Source organism: Oncorhynchus clarkii, chromosome 1 (assembly GCF_045791955.1).
Source record: "Oncorhynchus clarkii lewisi isolate Uvic-CL-2024 chromosome 1, UVic_Ocla_1.0, whole genome shotgun sequence".
NCBI lineage: Eukaryota > Metazoa > Chordata > Actinopteri > Salmoniformes > Salmonidae > Oncorhynchus > Oncorhynchus clarkii.
In genome coordinates this window covers 48,156,869-48,180,903 of record NC_092147.1, presented here as the reverse complement: position 1 = coordinate 48,180,903, position 24,035 = coordinate 48,156,869, and the positions used below count along the sequence as shown (strand labels likewise).

The 24,035-nt window shown below is 38.4% G+C and overlaps 1 protein-coding gene across 2 annotated transcripts in view; it reads right to left on the bottom strand.

The window, feature by feature from the left end:
- Window positions 1-893: 893 nt before the first annotated feature.
- Window positions 894-24,035, bottom strand: part of LOC139408305 (kit ligand-like) — a 38,518-nt gene continuing 15,376 nt past the window's right edge. The window contains exons 2-10 of one of the 2 annotated variants that reach the window (XR_011634273.1): window positions 10,462-10,569; window positions 8,853-8,909; window positions 8,512-8,664; window positions 7,495-7,690; window positions 6,464-6,564; window positions 5,661-5,773; window positions 5,452-5,503; window positions 2,624-5,304; window positions 894-1,841 (exon numbers count right to left, since the gene is read on the bottom strand). Coding sequence is in view for 1 of the 2 variants with exons in the window: in XM_071152026.1 (XP_071008127.1) it covers window positions 5,473-5,503; window positions 5,661-5,773; window positions 6,464-6,564; window positions 7,495-7,690; window positions 8,512-8,664; window positions 8,853-8,909; window positions 10,462-10,569 (759 nt within the window). In the remaining variant the exon portion in view is untranslated. Of the gene's footprint in view, window positions 5,305-5,451; window positions 5,504-5,660; window positions 5,774-6,463; window positions 6,565-7,494; window positions 7,691-8,511; window positions 8,665-8,852; window positions 8,910-10,461; window positions 10,570-24,035 lie in introns of both variants that reach the window. The other variant, XM_071152026.1, reaches the window with a different exon arrangement.

Below are 24,035 nucleotides of genomic sequence, written 5' to 3'. Positions count from 1 at the left end.
GAATTTTGAGAAATTCATTCGGATTATATTTTGAACACCTGCACAGAAAGGTCTGTGCACGGCCCTGTTTCCCACACATGCCTGAGTCATATATGCTTCATAGCAGTAGCTAAAGCTACAAGGATGTACAGTCCTGTACATATCCTGCTTATATCTACAAGGTACACAAAAGGCCTAACACAATGTTGGTTGTGGTCGTAGCCGTTTCATAGTATGGACTGACATTGGCTAATAAATAACTACAGTGCCTTCAGAAAGTATTCACAACCCTTGACGTTTTCCACTTTTTTGTGTTAAAGTGAGATTCAAATGGATTTAATTTTCATTTTTTGTCAACGATCTACACAAAATACTCATCTGATATGGATGAAAATATACTCAAATGACTTTGAGCATACCCTTGGGCTTACCTTAGTTGAGGCCGATAAGTCGCTGCAGTTTAGGTCAGTCCTTTCTTCGATAGTCATTGTCAGAAATGTTACAGTTCTGTACTGTATGTATATTCACAGCAACACAATGCTGTATTCACACTGACATATTCAACATGTTTGTTGGCTCTTTATTTACTCATGATGATAACAATGATATGAGATCAGATGCTGTTATTTAGATGATGGCGCCACCCATAAAATGAGAAGTTGTTTATTTGAATGCATCTTTAGAAGGAGTGAAGTCAGGGGAGATGTGTTACTTCATAGTTTTATGTCTTCACTATTATTCTACAATGTAGAAAATAGTAAAAATAAAGAAAAACCCTTGAATGAGTAGGTGTGTCCAAACCTTTGACTGGTACTATATATATATATATTTCCTTTGCTCTACAAGGTATACCGCATTTCTTTATATCAACTTTTATATAATGATCAGCAAATACAACTCAGCAACACTGCATATTTGGATAAGTGTACTTTATTCATATCATCATATGTCTGTTTTCATTTATACAATAATACAGTAAACAGTAGAGTGTTGCCCAGCTTTCGCCTGGGTCACAATTACGTTTTCTTTTGGCACCCAGATTTACTTCCTGGAACACATAGACACAGAATTCCTCAATTAAAATTTTAACATTAGAAATATGGAATTATATTTTGATGGTGGGAGACTAAGCTAAACACCACTGTTCAGGGCACAGCTATATTTTCAACCAAAATAAGCTAAAGAACATATCAGAACTGATACCATAACATATTTAAGGCTCTTTAATTTTACCGTTATTTTACCAGGTAAGTTGACTGAGAACACATTCTCATTTAGAGCAACGACCTGGGGAATGGTTACAAGGGAGAGGAATGAGCCAATTGGAAGCTGGGGATGATGGTATGAGGACCAGATTGGGACTTTAGCCAGGACACCAGGATTAACACCTATACTCTTACGATAAGTCCCATGGGATCTTTAGTAACCACAGAGAGTCAGGACACTCATTTAACATCCCATCCGAAAGACGGCAACCTACACAGGGAAATGTCGCCAATCACTGCCCCCCTGGGGCATTGAGATATTTTTTAGACCAGAGGAAAGAGTACCTTTACTTACCTACTGTTCACCTAACACCTTTTTTGCACTATTGGTTAGAGCCTGTAAGTAAGAATTTCACTGTAAGGTCTACACCTGTTGTATTCGGCGCACGTGACAAATAAACTTTGATTTGATTTGACCACCTACTAGCCTCTCCACCACCACTTCCAGCAGCATCTGGTCTCACATCCAAGACCAACTCTGCTTAGTTTAGGCAAGCCAGCAGTGGGATGCATGGTGGTATGCTGCTCACTCTTGCTCTCTTCACTATGGACTGCAGGGCTGTTGAGGCTCCGTGGAAAGACATCCAAAATAGCACCCTATTCCCTATATAGTGAACTACAGTGTATTCAGACCCCTTGACTTTGACATTTTGTTACATTAGAAACAAGATTATCTGGTCTGATGAAAGCAAGATTGGTGGCAGCAGCATGCTGTGGGGATGTTTTTCAGCGGCAGGGACTGGGAGCCTAGTCAGGATCGAGGGAAAGGCAAAGTACCAAGAGATCCTTGATCAAAACCTAATCCAGTTTGCGCAGGACTTCAGACTGGGGCGAAAGTTCACCTTCCAACAGGACAATGACCCTAAGCACACAGCCAAGACAACACAGGAGTGGCTTTGGGACAAGTCTCTGAATGATCTTGAGTGGCCCAGCCGGAACCCGGACTTGAACCCAATCTAACATCTCTGGAGAGACCTGAAAAAAGCTGTGCAGCGACGCTCCCCATCCAACCTGACAGAGCTTGATAGGATCTGCAGAGAAGAATATGAGAAACTCGCCAAATACAGGTGTGCCAAGCTTGAAGAGTCATACCCAAGAAGACTCAAGGCTGTAATTGCTGCCAAAGGTGCTTCAACAAAGTACTGAGTTAAGGGTCAATACTTATATAAATGTTATGTCTGTTTTTTTTTGTATGCATTTTGTATAAAAATCTGTTTTTGCTTTGTCATTATGGGGTATTGTGTGTCGATTGATAAGGGGAAAAATATATTTAATCAATTTTAAAATAAGGCTGTAATGTAACAAAATGTGGAAAAGGGGTCTGAATACTTTCCGAATGCACCGTACATAGGGAATAGGGTGCTATTTGGGACGCAGACCTATAGCTCTGTGTTCATAGGCTCTAAGACGGACAAGAACATAGGTGATTCCACCACATTTCTGTTCACAGCTTAAACCATGTTTCAACTCATTGCAATATTCATACAATATGTAAAACACCTGCAAAGCTTCTGAAGTTAACTCTTTAAAAGCTTACATGAATGTTTTGTTGTGGCAATTTTTTACGTTTTTTTATTGTATCAAGGGGGATATGAAAAATAAAACAACACTTACTCACACCAAGCATTTTCAGCTGCTCATGCTGAAACGGTCACTTTATGAACACCAATGTGTTTTTTATTTTATTTTTACCTACACTCCATTTCGCATGATAAAAACACTCTTCTAACAGAAAAGTGCAAGAGGAAAATGTCCCAAATACACTTGGTGAAATAAACAGGTTTTACCATTTGAACCGTTTCCTATAAAAATAGTACAACAGCTAAAACATTACATGCAGGCAGGATTTTCTAAATTAAACTGGAGTTTAATGCATTTTTCTGTCACATGTTATTTAGTGTAGAATTGCGTTATAAGAGCTCAGTGTTGTGGAGTATAAGTGTTCAAATGAAGGAGGGTTATTGCTCTGACTGTGTCCTGATATTTAATATGGTTTACACTTAGGCTTAGGGTCCATTTGTTTGGATAGTATCAAAATTGTGTATTGAAATGAGGGTAATGGGTTAACATATAAGGGCCACAATGACAACACAAGTTGTTTCCATTGGTGTGAGCTCATTACAACCAGTTGGGCAATGATTCAACACTCTCTAGGTATGGTCCACAACACTTTCTAGCACTTTCTATACAATTGGTTCATGGTCACAGAGACAACCAACACCTATCAATGAGACGGACCTATCAATGAGACGGGTTCTTGGTCTCAGGTCCTCCATGGTGCTGTTTTTTTCAACGGTTTGCCTCAATTCTTAGTAGTCTCCTGATAAGTTGGTGAAATGTCATACAAAACATTTTGGGTATAATAGAATGATGGCCATGACTGCGGACCCTACTTTTATCAGACTAATCTTCATAATTATGCTGCAATATCGTAGCCTGAGTTGCTGAATACAACAAGAGTACCACACGATTTGATAGACAGTGGATAAACTGCTAGACACTGTCCTCACAGATCATATCACTTTTCTAAACAATGGTGAGTTTTAGAGTCTGGTCCTCTACAAACTTTGATATATTCTGGCTTTTGATGTGCGTGTTAAGAACATTTTGTAATATTGTTACCTCAGAAATATTTTTTTTTAGCTCACTTTCTGTATAGGTTACTGAAGGTTATTTGGAACACAATTCATTAGGGTACTTGGTTACTGGAGTGACAAGTATATTGTTCAAGTAAAAATGTTTCTTGGCTCAATTTCAATTCATAGCTTTGAACCACTTTAACACATTGTTAAACTGTACAGCTGTGTACATGCAACATACATAATATACCTTATGGGTGGTGAGGCTGCAACATACCAGAGCGGAGTTATAATGTAATTGCAGAATCTGATGCAAAACTGGTTTACTTGAGGCTAGACCACCTCTTTCTTGTGCATTGAGGGCATAGAAAAACCTTGCGTTATCAGATCCTCAATGTCTGATCTAAATCAATATGGATATGTAAGATTTACCCTTGATCTACCATTGATTGCTATAGGGACAATCATTTTTTACTGTATATAATGGGATAAATGAAAGTTAGTCAAAGTAGCACATTATTTTTTACATTTACAACTCCAACAAAAGCCTTTCATACAATCCATTCATAAGCAATTAACAACACCATCATACATACATCATTCTATGGCTGTCTTAATATAGATAACGCATGTGTTTATAGATTCCAGTGTGCTGTTTAAGGAGGCTTTATGCATTGCAGAATAATGAGTTATGTAGTCTTTATAAACCACCCTCGTAGACCTTTTCCTGCTCATTTAGTATTTCTATAGATGAGCTGAATCACTGACAGTTTCTTTCTCCAACTGCAGCAATATTATGCTGTCAGCATTCCGAGTAAGCAAATAAATAAATACATCACACAACCTCATCCCTTCCGTACGTACATAGCCAAAAACATCAAATAAAACAGATGGTTAAATCTGAGAATATTTCTAGATAACTCATTTCAAAATAGATTCTCAGGGAACGTCCAATGGAAACCAAGATGGAGAAGGAAGTGGAGTGGAATGCTGCTGAGAAGAAGTTGAGGAAAGTGAGGGCAGGGCGACTAGAGGTAGTCATTTATGCTTCAGTCCTAATGAAAGAAAGCCATTTATAGGTGTTTGTTCTATGCTGCGTTCTTGAGTAGAACCAGTGTCCATGCTCCAGCCAAACCTACAAAAAGTGCAAACGGGGGAGTGCTTGTGAAACCAACATTGTCCCGTGAAGTTCACTGTGTTTTGAACAGTTATTGGAATCTCCAGATGTTTCCATGAGAATCACACTCTCCTTTTCAGCTTCATTTGATGAAATTTGATAGTAGATGACAGGTTAATATACTCTCGCAAGAACAACTCCCAGCTTATTGCAGGAGTGATAAGACAGCACATTTTTGTGTGCCATTATCTGGTTCTGGTATGAGAAGACTGTCAGTTTCTGGACAGGAAAGAAGCAAGTCTTTCACCGTAAGAAATGTAGTTTTATGTTTGCTCGCTCTTTCTTAGATGACTCCTCTGTACACCTAAGAGAGAGAGAAAGAAGTGGATGTATAGTAAATTAGTGTTAATCTTTACATATAGCGTGTTAAGAATAATTATCCTAGTTCCATACTCTTTGTTGTCAAATATGGTTTCCATCTCTGAGGTCACATTGATATGAAAAATCTCACCAATTTCCAAGGATTGAACAATTACACTGCCTCAATGATGTTCAATCGGTTCCTGTAATGGACAAAACATGTAGCATAAATATATTGACATATCTAGATACAAATTCACCTCACCACAAAACTAAATTATTTTGGCACACGCAAACCTGTCAGATATTAAGATCAGTGAATTGATAGATTCAATTAAACAGATGAGTGAATGTCTTTACTTTTCAGAAATGTCATCTAGTGGAGGTGCCAAACTCTCTTCTGTTCCTGTGAAGAGGCCTCCTTCCACTGCTTTCAGTTCATCTGATTGATGTTGGTTGCTCCTGGATTTCACCTGTTAGATAAGAGTAATACTTTGTTAAATGCCCAGTGCATTCAAAAACGTAATTTCCTGTGTTGTACTGTATATGTATTTCCACACTGAGATTGGAATAATACTGTGCAATTGTGAAAATTATGATAGTTGTTTGAAAAGACCACCTGAAATGTCTACTTGTTATGGTGGGATGTAGTTTTGGCCTGCCTGGTGACATCGCCATGCTTTAAATTAGTTAATAAACGGATAAGAAAGAGTTCCAAACCTCTCTGCCAACAACATATAGTTTTCCCCTCCCCAACCAGACAACTCCCAGACAGTCCTAGCTAAATTCTTGCTTGAGAAAATACTCTTTGCTAAAAAGCTATTTTTGTTTATTTGTTACTATTTTCATTTAAAACAATCACAGTAACGTATTTAATTGTTAACCAGAAATTATTTCATATTTAAAAAAGGCTGCGTTGGACCTTAAAACACCAATGAAACCCATGTTAACCCACAAACACAAACAAAGTAAAATTCCCTAACAAAAATACAAAAGAGAAGTCAAAGTAGCAGTTACTGGGAAAGTTACTGGGAAAGAAACACCCACAGTCACAGACAAAACAACCATCAAAGACCAAAAAATTTACTTGCAATCAAAGAGATTGACAATTGCCAACAGTCAGGTTTTAAGTTGCAGGTCCTCAGTGTCAAAGAACAGCTCACCTTCCACACAAACAGAAACACGATGGCCGCAATAGGAATTACAAGTAGTGACAGGAGGCTTCTCTCCACTACTTCTGGCAGGAACCTCAGAGGCTCTTTCCCTGTAGGGACAGAAATGTTATCGAAAAGGTGCAAGCAGAGGAATCGGACCATTCAAACCATTTGTATTTGAAAGCTGGCAAATAATTGTAATATATATATTTTTTTTATTTCACCTTTATTTAACTTCTTTGGGACTGGGGGGCAGTATTGAGTAGCTTGGATGAATAAGGTGCTCAGAGTAAACTGCCTGTTACTCAGGCCCAGTTGCTAATATATGCATATTATTAGTAGATTTGGATAGAAAACACTGAAGTTTCTAAAACCGTTTGAATTATGTCTGTGAGATAATACATATATTATCAGCTAATGTTGTGTTAGATCTTTTTATCAACTTAAGTTCTTATGAACACTACAAGTTTTGAACTTCTATTTGCAATTTATGACCTGTAGGACTCAATGATCTGAGCTCATACAACTCGTTTATGAGTTTAAAAAAGCATAATGTATCGATTAGTTTGACAAAAACAAATACTTAGATGAAACATATTGTGCTATTTATCACAGACTTTGTGTCAAAGTTTAACAAGGACTCTCTCCTCCTCACCAGTGTCATGATCAAAGATATTATCAAGAGCCTCACATACAGTATATCGTTTGGTCATTGTGCTGCCACAGAATGAATTGTGAGCAAGGCCACAAAACAAATGATATACTATTTTTCAGAGAGAACTTGTAAATCGGTCAAAATCGACAGGAACACAGCAGGAGGGTTAATGGAGAGGTACTGGTGCCCATCCACCAAAGAAGACAAATAGTTGTTTTTAATTCTGGCATATGATAACCACCACATTATATTTTAGACGACTTAACAAGATCGAAACAGAGCTGACTCCTATGAACATATCAGCATTGACCACTATCTGAATATGAGCGAATGCAACAATGATGTAAGATAACATTTACACTTAAAAAAACACTTCAACATTTACCTGATGTGGGGTATTGTGTTGTTATTGTAGTTGCTGATGCCTTTGTTGTTGTTGGACAGGGAGGTGGATCGCATTCTTCTGGCGAATCTCTATTCGAACGGGCCGTGTTTAGAAAATCTTCAACAAACTGAAAATAGTGTCCTGTCTGCCATTTCTCGTCTCTATAGTGGCACTCAAAATCAGACGTGATCACCTCCTATGGATAAAAAAAGGAACAAATAATCTCAATGATGTGAAATTAAAAACATAAGCATGTTAGCTTTAACTTTCCCCCTCCCAATGGTGCTCTCATTTAGCGATGCAGCAAATATTTCAAAGAACACAGCTGGGCAGAGATGTTTGAGCCCAAAATTAAGACATATAGGACAAGGGGGACTTAACTATCCCTATTGGATTATGAGCGAAGTTAATATGAGTAATATGCTTTAACAATTTATTACATCTGCATTACGAACATATTTATTCACTCTCATGAGACTACAAGAGATCCCCAGGTCCCTTTGTGAATACCTGATCTACCTGACAGATGACCCAGTCCTCACAAGACATTATTGCTGACAACTCAGATGTGAGCTGATGTGGTCACTGGGATATTTGTGCTAAGAACTTTTGTAAACTTGTTTATTAATTTATTCTAGTCTCTTGTATTTCTATATTTCATGTCAATTGGCCAGAAAGAATTGCATGAATGTATGTGTTATTGGCCAGCTCCACTAGAAGCAGCTAGGTAGTCATCCCAGTCAAAGCCTCTATCCAACAAGTCCTTAGCCAATTCAGTCTTCAATGTTTTGAAGTAGTTGACGCGTTCAACTAACCCATTGCACTATGGGTGGTATGCTTATTGCAATAATTGTAATTGGTAATGACATATTGGTATCATAAATATTATATGTACAGTAATGCAATTCAAAGGTGCATTTTTGAATAGCCTTGAACATGTGTCCTCATCAAAATAAACCTGTCATAGTAGCTATCGCAGTTACATTATTAGTATTAGAACCAAAGCACCAAACGTACCAAGTTCTTCATGTGATATCGCGTCTCTTTCAGCATTTCGATCAATATGCTGATATTATATTTGTTGGATGAAATGTTTCCAAACTTGTCTGCTAATCCTCGTAAACTGAGTTCCAAGTGGAAAACATTTAGCGTGACCCAACACATTCCACCCTGAAAAAGAAAACAATAATCAGGACATAAGAATCATGGCTACTGGACAGTTTTGACATTTAAAAATGATAGTCCACCCTCTAAAAAAATTCAGGCATCACAGACAATCAATTATATTTTCTAGGAAATACAAACATTTGAAGTTATAATAGTGTAATCATGCTATTGAGAAGAAAACAACATCTTACCACTTCTTTTGGAATATATGTCACAGGAATCTTGTAATCTTTAGGTATATTTTGTTTCTGTTCAAAAACAGACAATATCAAAACTTTTTACCAGAAATGTTTGTTACCAAACTACTGATTTACATTAATGCAAATTAGTGTTGCACAGTATATCAAAACATCTGTACTTTTTTGATACTAGAGCATGAAAAACTGTTACTGTCGTCACTTTTCTCAAATGTGTCTCATGTCGTATACTGATTGAGAGGATCAAGTCTGCCTGTCAGTGCAGCCGATGTCCCCTTAGCACAAGCGCACCATTCATGCAACATGTTGGCTCCCCACTCATGCTGGACAAAAGTTAACACACTTTAATAATGCAACAAGGCATGTTGAAATGTTGATACTGTTAATTACTTATTGTAAAACAATGTTCATACAGGCTAGAAAACCTTACCATACAAGATGATACCAGTAGCTTCCAGCTTTGTAGGCTAACTTTCCTTGCTAGCTTACAGATGACGCTGAAATCAATTCACTATCCTAGTACTTTGTTTGTGATGCAAAATATGATGATTTCAAAGCTAATTGTCACCAAAAACTTTATTAATTCACTTAATCATCTCCATCCCAAAGATACTTTCCCCCTTCGTCTGTCACGTCTCTTCCCCCAGCACTAAACTGACTGTGTGGGCGTGTGACTCATCATGAATGACGTCATTACTGGATTTAAAGAGACAGCGGGCACTTTTATAAAAGAAGAGATTGCTACTTCTATGAACATTTTGTTGATCGGTATAATAAAATAAGTCCCAAATGGAAGGGAAACAGATTGTCTGTTATCTGTAGCCATATGAAAGCAACGAAAACAAGCTCAAAACTCAATGAATGTACAATATGCATATATCCTATTGAATATATATTGTATATATATGTATTGTGGATAGACCGCCTAGACTACATCTTGATTTCCCAGTTTATCAATAAAGATTTACTATTCAAATAAATTATTCCCATTAGGTTATTTAGTTAGATTGGTAAAAACAAAGCCAAATTAATTGTATTATTTATTCATTGATGCAAACATAGCTGGCCCTGAAACATGTTGACATCAAATTTAAAATGTAATGATATTGAACTCAAAAGATTCCCAACTATTGAAGAGAGCAGTAGCGGAATGTATCTGTCTGGATCAAGAGCCATTCTGTGACTTTGGCTAATACGCCTGTTTTGCTGTGGTATCATGATGGTATCGAGTATTGCGATATTAAACCTGGTATCGGTATCGAAGTAAAAATTCCGGTATCGTGACAACACTAATGCTAATGCAGGAAGTCCAACTGCATTACAATACCCATTAGAATAATAAGTGGTATTAGGAAACAATGACTGAATCTAAATGGATCAATGTATCAAAGTATAAAGTTCAAATGAATTATGTGCAACTGGCATTGCAACAATGTTACGCATAAGCCTAATGGTTGATTTCGAAAGTATCCCTGGTTGAGAATAAAACTACATACTGGCAGTAACTGGATCGAGACAGCTAAATGCAATAAGAGCATTAGCCAAAGAGCTTTAATTTGCAGTTTTGGTGGCTTGAGGTAGTAAGTACTTCCGAGGACCTTACCAATAGTGAAATGCTTGTGATGTCATCTGTTACAGCATCTCCAAATTCACTTGAGTGAACTCCAAATGTGGTGCACACCAATAAATGGACACAGATGCGTATCCAAATCTGAAAACCAAGAAAGACAAACACACAACATCATGAGAAATGTCTACAGATAAATATTCTGTTAGCGTAACTAGCTGTTGCCTACAATTGAAGAGTTTCATTTCAAAATGCTATATATCCATTTTCAGAAATGTTGGTATATTAGCTTTTATTGTTTTAAAGACATTCTTAAATAGATTGGTGTGTTTTTTCACTATCTAATTATGGCATGGGGTTGTTAAATGACAGACGTACTGTATTTGTTTAAAATCTGTCACTTGATGGTTTTGTTTCAGAGAATGTAAGGGGTGCGTAACTGGTGGCAGGAAAGTCAAACGCAGGAGAGCAGAACTAGGTAATAGCGGGAGCAGTTTAATTCCAAAACCAATGGCATCAAGAAAATAACAACTTGGGTACAAAACCAGACGCGCACCAAACAAACAATACCACACAAAGACATGGGGGGAACAGAGGGTTAAATACACAACACGTAATGAGGGAATGAAAACCAGGTGTGTGGGAAAACAAGACAAAACAAATGGAAAATGAATCGGCGATGGCTAGAAGACCGGTGACGTCGACCCCCAAACAAGGAGAGGAACCGACTTCGGTAGAAGTCGTGACAGAGACAATCATGTATTTTTAGTGGGCAAAATGCTACTTTTCCACCTGACTCACTGATAATTGTTTTATAGAGAACAGTACAAATGATACATTTGTGACAAATATTATACTTTTTATAATTCAATACAGTAATATGAGATTTGTATGTACAACATTTTACATTTGAGTAATTTAGTAGATGATCTTATCCAGAGCAACTTACTGTAAGTGCATTCATCTTTAGATAATTGGGTAAGACATATCACAGTAAAATATACAGGATACCAACACTTAATTCCAGCTAAACAATGAATATATAGCGTTTTGCAAAAAAAACACATTCTTATACACATCTAAAATCTATGAATAAAATATGATAAACAATCATTTCTATAGAAAAAAACATAAAAATGTGTATACAGCATTTTAAAATAAATGATTTAATTAGATATAATCCACAAAAGTTAACCCTTAGGCTGATCTTAGTTGATCAAAGGTAGCAACCTGACACTTAAAAAACATCCTAGGCATGAGAAGAGAAGAGCACGATCCACACAACTTTATTTTCACCATGGTGATGATACTGTTCCCTTAGAAGTCTGTCTTCAAACACTAGGCTCCGTAAAATAGACGGTGACAGACCATTAGTGCTCTAGTCCTTTCGAGACACAGCTTGACATTATATGGTTGTCATCAGCTAACTTGGATGCTTCTCTTTTGTTATTATCTAATTGGCCCACTTCAATCTTCTGAATTGCAGCCTTGGTATCCAGACCAGGCCTTTCACTGTCTAATGACTAATGCCTGTAGTGTTCCAGGGAGGCCTGTGTGACAGTCTGTCTACACCTCACCCCTGGGGCATTTCCTCACCCCTGGGGCATTCCCTCGCCCCTGTCACCCTTTCCCCCATGACAGTCTGAGCATGTTATGGGCAATTCCACAGTAACGGAATTACGCTTTGACCCAGTATTTTCACTTTTAAATGTATGCCAAAAAAACCTAATTGATTTTAAAGTTTAACAAACCATAAAACTCTTTGAACAAGGACTACTTTTAACAATCGCCACTGAAAAATGTACAAAAACTAATTTAGTGATATAAAGTTGCAGATGCAAACTTTGGTAATGGAATTATGGTCAAATTTCCCTCAGGCGATTAACTGTTAAATATCTGCGCCGAATTAAGATTCAACGATGTCTAAAGAAAGAATGGGGTGTCAGCTGTGACATGACACCTTGCGTTTGAAATAATCTCGCTAACACTTTATTTTAACGGGTTCTTATTACAGTGCAATTACATGTGTAAATACACTGTAACAAGTATTGTAATTAAGTTCAATACCTCAGGTACACTGTAATAACAACATGTAACTGGTGATAATTGCAGTCTGTAATTACAGGGGTGTAATAACAAATGCTTGTTACCATGCTTGTTAAATGTAAAAATGTTTCCGATACCATCCCAATGCACTGTTAGCTAGTTACTTGTGTCAACACAAACACTATTGTTGCTAGCTGGATAACGTGAAAACTAGCTAGCTATGTGCATAAACTACAGAAATCATGAGGATGATAACTAGGGGTAATGAATAGTGTCTATGCTAAATTGTCATACATTCATCTTCTCTACCACAGATTCCCACAAGGTCTCAGACTCCAAGGTGGGAAAATGCTTACAAGAAAGGAACAGATGAGGTCAGAGACAGAGTTGTCCATTGTTACTTGTAATGTTAAAAAGGAAAGAAAAAGACAATCCCATATTTCTAAATTAGCTAGCTATCTAGGCTACTCACCATAATTTAGGCTAAAGATTTGAGTCACCACTAGAATAGTTGTTTTTGTGTTATAGGCCTATATCTTTGTTTAATCTAATTAATACAAATGTTAATCTAACAATACAAATCTGTATTATCTCGTAAGATATGTAAGGTATTTTAACATGTTGCAATAAGGTTGACTAAAGTAGAAGCTCATCTTTTGTTTGTAGGTATTTTCACTTGGTAATGAGTTATAAATAAGTAATTATATAGATATTGATCATAGCTCACTATAAAGTTACACATACTTTAAAATAGCTAAATCCTGTGTAACCAGCAACAATCTTGTACTTATTCCGATATTACAGATATGTTCTCCGTGGTTTATTACTGTGTTTATTTTCTTACTTGGACGGTGCATTCAGAAGCTGATGATTAGATTGTCAGAAAAGGTAACGTACTTTGTAGGTACATAATAATTCTAAGTAAGTACCCCTCAAGATATCATCAATTTTAACAAGCTAAATCCTGTCTAACACCTATTAATTGCATTGTACTTATACAGATATTACATGTACTCTGGTGTACTAGAGTGTTTATCCTCCCACTTGGATGGCCGCTTCCGGAAGCCTTAAAATAAGGGCCAGGTTTTCAGGCTATATAAGTAGACATGAATTACAAGTAAGTACCATTCAAGATGCACTTCATTTTAAGTAGCTAAATCATGTGTACCTGCATTGTACTTATGCAGATATTACTGTACTCTGTGGTATACTTGTGGGTTTATCCTCTCACTTGGATGGCAAGGAGGTTCAGGTTGTCATAACGGGTAACGTACACATTAATTACAAGTTATCATTTTATTCTAAACTGGGATGACAACCATATGGTAGACCCCAGTCAGTGAGGTTGACCTCTCTCTGTAAACTCAACCAAGTTAACCCAGATGTTACACTCTTTTGGGGCAAGTGCTAATAACAACGAGTGGAGATTTTGAATAGTGCGCATTCACGGGTAGGTAATTAGAGTTTATTGAGCCTATAACCTTTGCAATCTCTGACACCCAGCACATCTGTCCACAAGAGATTACAACCTTGTGACAGGCATTACTGAATCAGATGCAGCTGAGAAGAAACTAAAGACTAAATTGGTGAATTTAGTGGAAACTTGCCCATTTGTAACAAGCATTAGTTACACCTCTGTAATAACAGACTGCAATTACCACCAGTTACATGTTGATATTACAGTGTAACGATAAGTTATAATTAACTACATGTTAGTGAAATTACATGTGTAATTACACTGTAATAAGGACCCATTCAAATGAAGTGCTCCCAAAATCTCTTTTGGTTAATGAACTACAGTAAGTGAAGTGGATTTACACCCTGGGTCCCTGATCTGTTCTACACAGTAATGTATAATTATGGATATTAATGTCATTTTCCTCATTTTTGATACCGATTTTTGGGTAATTCCGTTACCAAATTGGTAACATAATTCCGAGATTTAATCACTAAATAATTCATAAACAAAATTGTTATCAGTAAAAACACTAACTAACTGGTAGGTCTGCCTTTACGTGTTACTTCAGTGAACTTTCATTATCCTCCCTCCTGAGGGAGAGAAATTAGAAAATATCTTAAAGATGTGGGTTTTTGGTCACGGAATTACAAGACAGTATTTCTTAAACTTACAGAAGGTAGACAATTTTTCCAAAATGCAATATAAATGTTTACATTAGTTGGTAGGGGTCTTTACGTCAACATTATTGTAATTTGATGTATTTCTGATACCTTAAGACTTTCTGGTAGATGTTTTCTAAAATGTATGCACACATGACTGTAATTGCTTTGGATTAAGGCGCCTACTAAATGGCATTTATTATTATTATTATATATTCAGACCCCCTTTCCATCTGTTTATCCATAAATCAAAGTCTTAACTTATGGCACTTTTTTTACATGGAAAATGTGTGAAACATGTATCTATGCCATTTCCCAAAACTATAGACTCTTAGCTTTCATTTGACATGCTCCTATGAACTTCAGATGTTGGTGCTCATGGGTCCTTTTCGATGGAAATTCCCTTATGCAACAGACCGACCTGACCCACACCTTACCCCCTCATAGCCCAGATAAAAACCCAATATTAGGAAGGTGTTCTGAATGTTTTGAGCATTGTGTATATTATCAAGGGGCGGTCGCACCAGTTGGTTGTAAGTGGGTCATAACTCTACATCCAACGTAAAATGCACTCAATGCCGGACCTACAAATTTGACTTGTGGCAACACCTGGGTGTAAGCCCGTCTAGAGGTATGACTGGGCGTAGATTATACGCCTAGTAGAGAGCAGGCGTAGGTTTTCAAATTGGGACTATCGTCGTCATGATACGCACAGAAAATAATAGCAATCTATATTCTCAAAAGGATGTGAGTCTCGTGTTCATATTTCACAACCTCCACATAGTTTTTGAGTTGCCTATGAGTCGATAGCAAAATAATACACCTGATTTATTCTACATTATAGCATTCTGCCCTTTTCTGATCAGTGATAGATTAGCAAACAAATAGATTAGCTACCACCACTATTTATTAGACCAGCCAGAGATAAAATAACCGGATATATGCTACAGACGGAGATTCAGTAATACCAAATCAAATTGATTGATTATCCGACAAGTCAAGGGCTTTTGGTTGGGATAAAGGCTACTACGCGTGTGAAGAGCAAAATAATCAACTTGTAGCAAAGTCTTCTGACCAGTGCTAAACAAGGTAGACTAAAGATTATGATCATGAGCACTCACCTCAATATAGCTAATTGTAACCAAATATCCAAGCAGAGAGATTCAGTGAAAAACATTTGACATATCAAGATGAGTCCCCACACTTGTCTCAATAAAAAAACGGTGGTGAAATGATCATGACCAAAAGTATGTGGAAACCTGCTCATCAAACATCTCATTCCAAAATCATGGCATTGATATGGAGTTGGTCCCCCCTTTTATGCTACAACAGCCTCCACACGTCTGGGAAGGCTTTCCACTAGATGTTGGAACATTGCTGTGGGGACTTGCTTCCATTCAGCCACAAGAGCATTGGTGAAGTCGGGCACTGATGTTGGGCGATTAGGCCTGGCTCGCAGTCGGCATTCCAATTCATCCCAAAGGTGTTCGATGGGGTTGAGGTCAGGGATCTGTGCAGACGAGTCAAGTTCTTCCACACTGATCTCAACAAACCATTTCTGCATGGACCTCGCTTTGTGCATGGGGGCATTGTTATACTGAACCAGAAAAGAGCCTTCCCCAAATTGTTGCCATAAAGTTGGATGCACAGAACCGTCTAGAATGTCATAGTATGCTGTAGCATTAAGATCTCCCTCCACTGGAACTAAGGGGCCTAGCCTGAACCATGAAAAACCTCCCCAGACCATTATTCCTCCTCCACAAACTTTACAGTTGGCACTATGCATTGGAGCAGGTAGCGTTCTCCTGGCATCTGCCAAACCCAGATTTGTCCGTTGGACCGCCAGATGGTGAAGCGTGATTCATCATTCCAGAGAATGTGTTTCCACTGCTCCAGAGTCCAGTGTAGACCACTCCAGCCGACTCTTGACATTGCACAAGCTGATCTTAGGCATATGTGTGTCTGCCTGGCCATGGAAACCCATTTCATGAAGCTTCTGACGAAGAGTTCTTGTGCTGACGTTGCTTCCAGAAGCAGTTTGGAACTTGGTAGTGAGTGTTGCAACCGAAAACAGCAGATTTTAATGTGCTACGTGCTTCAGCACTCAGTAGTCCCGTTCTATGAGCTTGTGTGGCCTACCACTTCGCAGCTGAGCTGTTGTTGCTCATAGACGTTTCCACTTCACAATAACAGCACTTACAGTTGACCGGGGGAGCTCTAGTGGGGAAGAAAATGTATGAACTGAATTCTTGGAAAGGTAGCATCCTATGACGGTGCCGTGTTGAATGTCACTGAGCTCTTCAGTTGGGCCATTCTGCTGCCAATGTTTGTCTATGGAGAATGCATGGTTGTGTGCTCGATTTAATACACCTGTCAGCAATGGGTGTGGCTGAAATAGCCGAATCCACTAATTTGAAGGGTTGTCCACATACTTCTGTATATAGTGTAGTTGACCACACACGGCTATTGCTTTAAATGATGTAAGACAGTTGGATGACTTTGGGAGTTTCGGTAAGCAACAATTTGATACATGCCTTCAATTGCATTAACCTACTTTATTCCAATATTTTCGCCATTCAGTGATATTCGTACTCCCAGTAATTATTTATTGATCCATCCAGTTGTAGTTAAGAAAACGTGCATGCATAGTGGTGGGCTTTGCAAAGTGATGGGCGAAGTGACAGCATCACAAAGTTTAGAAATGCCACAAGGATGGTATGAATGTGCATTGCTTATGTCAGACTTAGCAACCATTAGTCTCATTTTGATTGTTGCAACAGGTGTAAATTCTGATCCCGAAGTCGGACATAGCTACGCCCGAACCTAGCATTTAAGACCAACTTATTTACACTGATATGCTATTAGCAAAAAGCATTATCACCTGTACCCCAACTGATGAAGCATAGTGCCTATAAAATGTACACAGGCAAAAGCATGGGGTTTATACATCTGCATTTACCCCACTGGACACAAAATCCTGATTGTTATTATTAATAATTTTATCATACAGATGAATATATAAATAATAATAAAATGTTTATGTTGTTTCTATTACTAAGTATGTTATTGCCCTTTTAATAACATTGTCCCTTTAAGAACTCTGTTAGTAGCTACACCTAAGCCATGCTTGAAACTCCATGCTACACAAGCAGATGAAGGAGTAGAGAAATAAATGTGGTAGCAATAAACTGTTATCCCTCTTTTTTTTAAACAAAGGACAAAACTATTTTCAAAAGGTAAAGTCCCAGGTTTAACCTGCTAGGTAAAGTCCCCCTTATCTCAGCTCGCTGGTCACCATAGCAGCACCCACCTGTAGCACGTATGTCTCTCTGGTCACCCCCAAAACCAATTCTTCCTTTGGCCGCCTGTCCTTCCAGTTCTCTGCTGCCAATGACTGGAACGAACTACAAAAATCTCTGAAACTAGAAACACTTATCTCCCTCACTAGCTTTAAGCAGCTCACAGATTACTGCACCTGTACATAGCCCATCTATAATTTAGCCCAAACAACAACCTCTTTCCCTACTGTATTTATTTATTTATTTATTTAGCTACTTTGCACCCCATTATTTCGATCTCTACTTTGCACATTCTCCCATTGCAAATCTACCATTCCAGTTTTTTACTTGCTATATTGTATTTACTTTGCCACCATGGCCTTTTTTGCCTTTACCTCCCTTATCTCACCTCATTTGCTCACATTGTATATATATTTATTTTTCTACTGTATTATTGACTGTATGTTTGTTTTACTACATGTGTAACTCTGTGTTGTTGTACGTGTCGAACTGCTTTGCTTTATCTTGGCCAGGTAGCAATTGTAAATGAGAACTTGTTCTCAACTTGCCTACCTGGTTAAATAAATAAATAAATAAAATAATAAAAAATCCACAATCAGGCATGTCAGTTCAGTGCACACAAGGTAACAGAGAAAATTAAATATTTGAGAATACATATTTCGTTGAAAAGACATGCTTCTGTCTGGAGATGTTATTGTGGATCTACAATGATCTCAAAAACAATCTCTCCACAATCCATATCAAATCAAATTTATTTATATAGCCCTTCGTACATCAGCTGATATCTCAAAGTGCTGTACAGAAACCCAGCCTAAAACCCCAAACAGCAAGCAATGCAGGTGTAGAAGCACGGGGGAATATGAGGAAAATCTGTTGCAGTGACGGAGAACTTTATGCTTCAAACAAAGGAAATAAAACCCAGGTGTTGTGGTCATTATTTTACAATTAGCTATACCACAATTGAGCAAAAGTTCAAACTACTTTGGTGTAGCACTTGGTCTTAAAAAAGTGTCACGTGAGGCAGGAAAATGCCAGGCCCTGGTGGAACAGATGCCTGGGGACTATACACAGTGGCAAACTGTCCCTGGTAAGATTAGGAAATGGATATAATAGCATCATACAGTGGCTTTGACATCTGGCTTTGGATAAACTGAGAGAACACAATGGTGTCAGGGTCTTGTGAGGGATGTTATGAGGGCTACTTCAGAGACTCAGCATGAATTGAGATTCTGTTTGTATCCCCCAAAAAATCAGATTGGAATGAAAAATGATCAAGACAGTATAATAGTTCAGTGAACAATATTAATGACTTAAGTCTTGCAAAAAAGGCCCCTTTAGGGCAAATCAAGTTTGACATGTTAAATTGTTAATTATAGACTTTAGAAGCATTTTTATAAACCTTGAATACGCTACAAGTTCGCATTTACTGCAACAACAGGGTTATCAAATTAAGATCCACCATCTGAATATGATTGGAATTTGTTTCCGGTAACTGCTGGGTTGAAGTGATCTTATCTGTAATTTGCATATTCTGGAGGACATTCCTGAAATATGATAAATCAGTAGTTTAGAGATGGTAAAGTTATGTTATCACTCAAAAGCTATACCGATTCAAGTGTAATGTAAAAACAAGGTAGTTACGTATGATATAGTTGTTATTAACCAAGAAACTTAATGTAAATTAAAATCCAGTAGTGTATAACCTTTATAATTACTATGCAGTTACAATGTAACAACTTTTTCAGACACTACCCAAACTAGGTCAAATTAGGAGACAGGAGAGCACTAGGTATAACCATCTTAGTTACATTGTACTTAAAATGTAACAATCTTTACCAACCCACTCTGTAATTACAATATTGTTACAAGTGATATAAATATATTGACAATGTACTTACCCAGGAGCAAGCAACATAATGTAAAGTGAAGTGCCATTTTGTATTACTTGTAACAATGTAACAACCTTTGCAGGCAACAGGCTAACCAGGAGAAAAATAACATTTTCCCGTTTGACTTTTCTAATATGGATTTGAAAAATATTCATATTCAAACTATTCAAATTCAAAGCAATAACTAGTATTAAAACGTAATAACTAGTTAGTAAAACATATGCACACAGGTTTGTAAAGCAAGCTATCATTTCCCCTCAAAGCTCAGGGCCCTGGGTCTGAAACCCTCCCTCTGCAACTGGGTCTTAGACTACCTGATGGGCCGACTTCAAGTGGTGAGGGTAGCCAACAACACCTCCGCCACTCTTATCCTCAACGCGGAGGACCTGAAATGGTCCCACCACACTGACACCATGGTGAAGGTGCAACAGCGCCTCTACTAAACTTCTATAGATGCACCATTGAGAGCATTCTGTTGGGCTGCATCCCTGACCGATGCGGAATCTACACCGCCGTCAACTAAATGGCTCTCCACAGGGTGGTGCGGCCAGCCCAACGCATCACCGGGGGCAGGCTTCCTGCCCTCCAGGACACTTACCGAACTTGGTGTCAAAGGAACCTCAGACACCAAAGTCACGGTCTGTTCACTCTCCTACCATCTAGCGGAAAGAGACAGTACAGCTGCATCAAAGCCAAAAGACTGAAAAACAACTTCTATCTCCAGGCCATCAGACTGTTGCACAGCACCATGTCATCTCCTGTAATAAGTGAGAGTATTAAGTAGAGGCAAAGATGAAGATGAAGGGGAAGAGAACGGTTAAATAAGGCTGTTTAAGCCTCGAGACAATTGAGACATGGATTGTGTATGTGTGTCATTCAGAGGGTGAATGGGCAAGACAAAATATTTAATTGCCTTTGAATGGGGTATGGTAGTAGGTACCTGGCGAACCGGTTGAGTGTGTCAAGAACCACAACGCTGTTGGGTTTTTCAATCTCAACAGTTTCCCGTGTGTATCAAGCATTGGAGTCAACATGGGCCAGCATCCCTGTGGAGCGCTTTCAACAACTTGTAGAGTCCATGCCTGGAATAATTGGGTCTGTTCCGAGGGCAAAAGGGTCTCCAAATCAATATCAGGAACGTATTCAGACCTCTTGACTTTTTCCCAAATTATTTTTACGTTGCAGCCTTTTTATAAAATGGATTAAATCGTTTTCTCCCTCATCAATCTACACACAATAGCCCATAATGACAAAGCAAAAACGGGTATCATTTTTTTGCAAATGTATCAACAACCCCCCCCCTCCCCCCAGAAATATCACATTTACTTAGGTATTCAGACCCCTTACTAAGTACTTTGTTGAAGCACATTTGGCAGTGATTAAAGCCTCGAGTCTTCTTGGGTATGACGCTACAAGCTTGGCACACCTGTATTTGGGGAGTTTTCCTCATTCTTCTCTGCAGATTGGTTGGATGGGGAATGTCGCTGCACAGCTATTTTCAGGTCTCTTAAGAGATGTTCCATCGGGTTCAAGTCTGGGATCTGGCTGGGCCACTCAAGGACCTTCAGAGACTTGTCCCGAAGCCACTTCTGTGTTGTCTTGGCTGTGTGCTTAGGGTCGTTGTCCTGATGGAAGGTGAACTTTTGCCCCAGTCTGAGGCCATGAGTGCTCTCGAACAGATTTTCATCAAAGATCTCTGTACTTTGCTCCCTTTTTCTCGATCCTGACTAATCTCCCTGTCCCTGCCGCTGAAAAACATTCCCATAGCATGGTGCCAGGTTTCCTCCAGACTTGACGCTTGGTATTCAGGCCAAATAGTTAGATCTTGGTTTCATAGATGAGAGAATCTTGTTTCTCATGGTCTGAGAGTCTTTAAGTGCCTTTTGGAAAACTCCAAGCGGGCTGTCATGTGCCTTTTACTGAGGAGTGGCTTCTGTCTGCCTACTCTACCATAAAGGCTTGATTGGTGGAGTGCTGCAGAGATGGTTTTCCTTCTGGAAGGTTCTCCCATCTCCACAGAGGGACTCTGGAGCTCTGTCAGAGTGACAATCAGGTTCTTTGTCACCTCCCGGACCAAGGCTTGTCTCCCCCGATTGGTCAAGAATGATGGATGCAAATGTGTTCTTGTGGACCTCGCCTCTAAACTTCATCCATTAAAGAATGATGGAGGCCACTGTATTCTTGAATTCGTCAATGCTGCAGAAATGTTTTGGTACCCTTCCCCAGATCTGTGCCTCAACAATCCTCTCGGAGCTCTACAGACAATTCCTTTGACCTCATGGCTTGGTTTTTGCTCTGACATGCACTGTCAACTGTGGGACCTTACATAGACAGATGTGTGTGCCTTTCCAAATCATGTCCAATCAATAAAATGTTCCCCAGGTGGACTCCAGTCAAGTCATAGAAACATCTCAAGGAAGATCAATGGAAACAGGATGCACCTGATCTCAATTTCAAATCTCATAGCAAAGGGTCTGAATACTTATGTAAATAAGGTATCTGTTTATTTTAAATACATTTGCAAAAATGTATAATAACATGTTTCAGCTTTGTCATTATGGGGTATAGTGTGTAGATTGATGAGGTAATAAGGTATTCAATCCATTTTAGAATACGGCTGTAACGTAACAAAATGTGGAAAAAGGCAAGGGGTCTGAATACTTTCCGAATGCAGTTTGGGGTCACTTAGAAATGTCCTTGTTTGTCCATTAAAATAACAATCATAAATACAATGGAGACATTATTAATGTTGTAAATGACTATTGTAGCTGGAAACGGCTGATTTTTTAAATGGAATATCTACATAGGCGTACAGAGACCCATTATCAGCAAACATCACTCCTGTGTTCCAATGGCACGTTGTGTTAGCTAATCAAAGTTTATCATTTTAAAAAGGTGAATTGATCACTCGAAAACCCTTTTGCAATAATGTTAGCACAGCTGAAATCTGTTGTTCTGATTAAAGAAGCATTAAAACTGGCCTTCTTCAGACTAGTTGAGTATCTGGAGCATCAGCATTTGTGGGTTCGATTACAGGCTCAAAATATCCAGAAACAAATTACTTTCTTCTGAAACGTCAGTCTATTGTTGTTCTGAGAAATGAAGGCCATTCCACGTGAGAAATTGCTACAATTGCTACAACACTGTGTACTACTCCCCTCACAGAACAGCGCGAACTGGTTCTGACCAGAATAGAAAGAGGAGTGGGAGGCCCCGGTGCACAACAGATCAAGAGGACAAGTACATTAGAGAAGCAGACACCTCACAAGTCCTCAACTGGCAGTTTCATTAAATAGTACCCGCAAAACACCAGTCTCAACATCAACATTGAAGAGGTGACTCCGGGATGCTGGCCTTCTATACAGAGTTGCAAAGAAAGAGCCCTTTCTTAGACTGGCCAATAAAAAGAAAAGATTAAGATGGGCAAAAGAACACAGACACTGGACGGAGGAACTGTGAAGTGGCATCCCGGAGTTGCCACTTCACTGTTGACGTTGAGACTGGTGTTTTGTGGGTAGTATATACAGTGGGGAGAACAAGTATTTTATACACTGCCGATTTTGCAGGTTGCAATAAAATGCAAATTAATTACTTAAAAATCATACAATGTGGTTTTCTGGATTTTTGTTGTAGATTCCGTCTCTCACAGTTGAAGTGTACCTATGATAAAAAATTACAGACCTCTACATCCTTTGTAAGTAGGAAAACCTGCAAAATCGGCAGTGTATATATACAGTACTTCCCACTGTATATATATATATTTTTTTACACATATTTAACCTTTTTTTGTGTATGCATAAAACTACCTTAATTCTTCCATATAAAAAATAACAGTACTGTTCACCTTTAGATGAGTCCCGTGACACTTATGGGGGTTGTAGAGTAAAACGGAGAACACCATCGTGTTCATGAGTCTCATAATTCCATAGAGAGGTCAAAACAGTCGGACGCTAAAGACATTTTTGTGAGAAGACCGATTTTCCGGATGTCTCATGGTCTAACAAACACTACTCTAGCTCTGTCACCTTTAACCTCCAATGCAAAAAAGACACATCTCTAGCTTAAACTGATAGATTTTGAAGGGGATTTTTGCATTTGTGTTACTTAAAATTGACACACCAGTGCTTGATCAAAATGAAAACAAGGTAAATTGGGAAGTAATAGTAATTGGAGATTAAAATACATTTTTTTAACAAATCGAACACACATTTTCATAAAGAACTTAAATGAATGCTTCCTTGTTTGCTTCAGTAAGTCA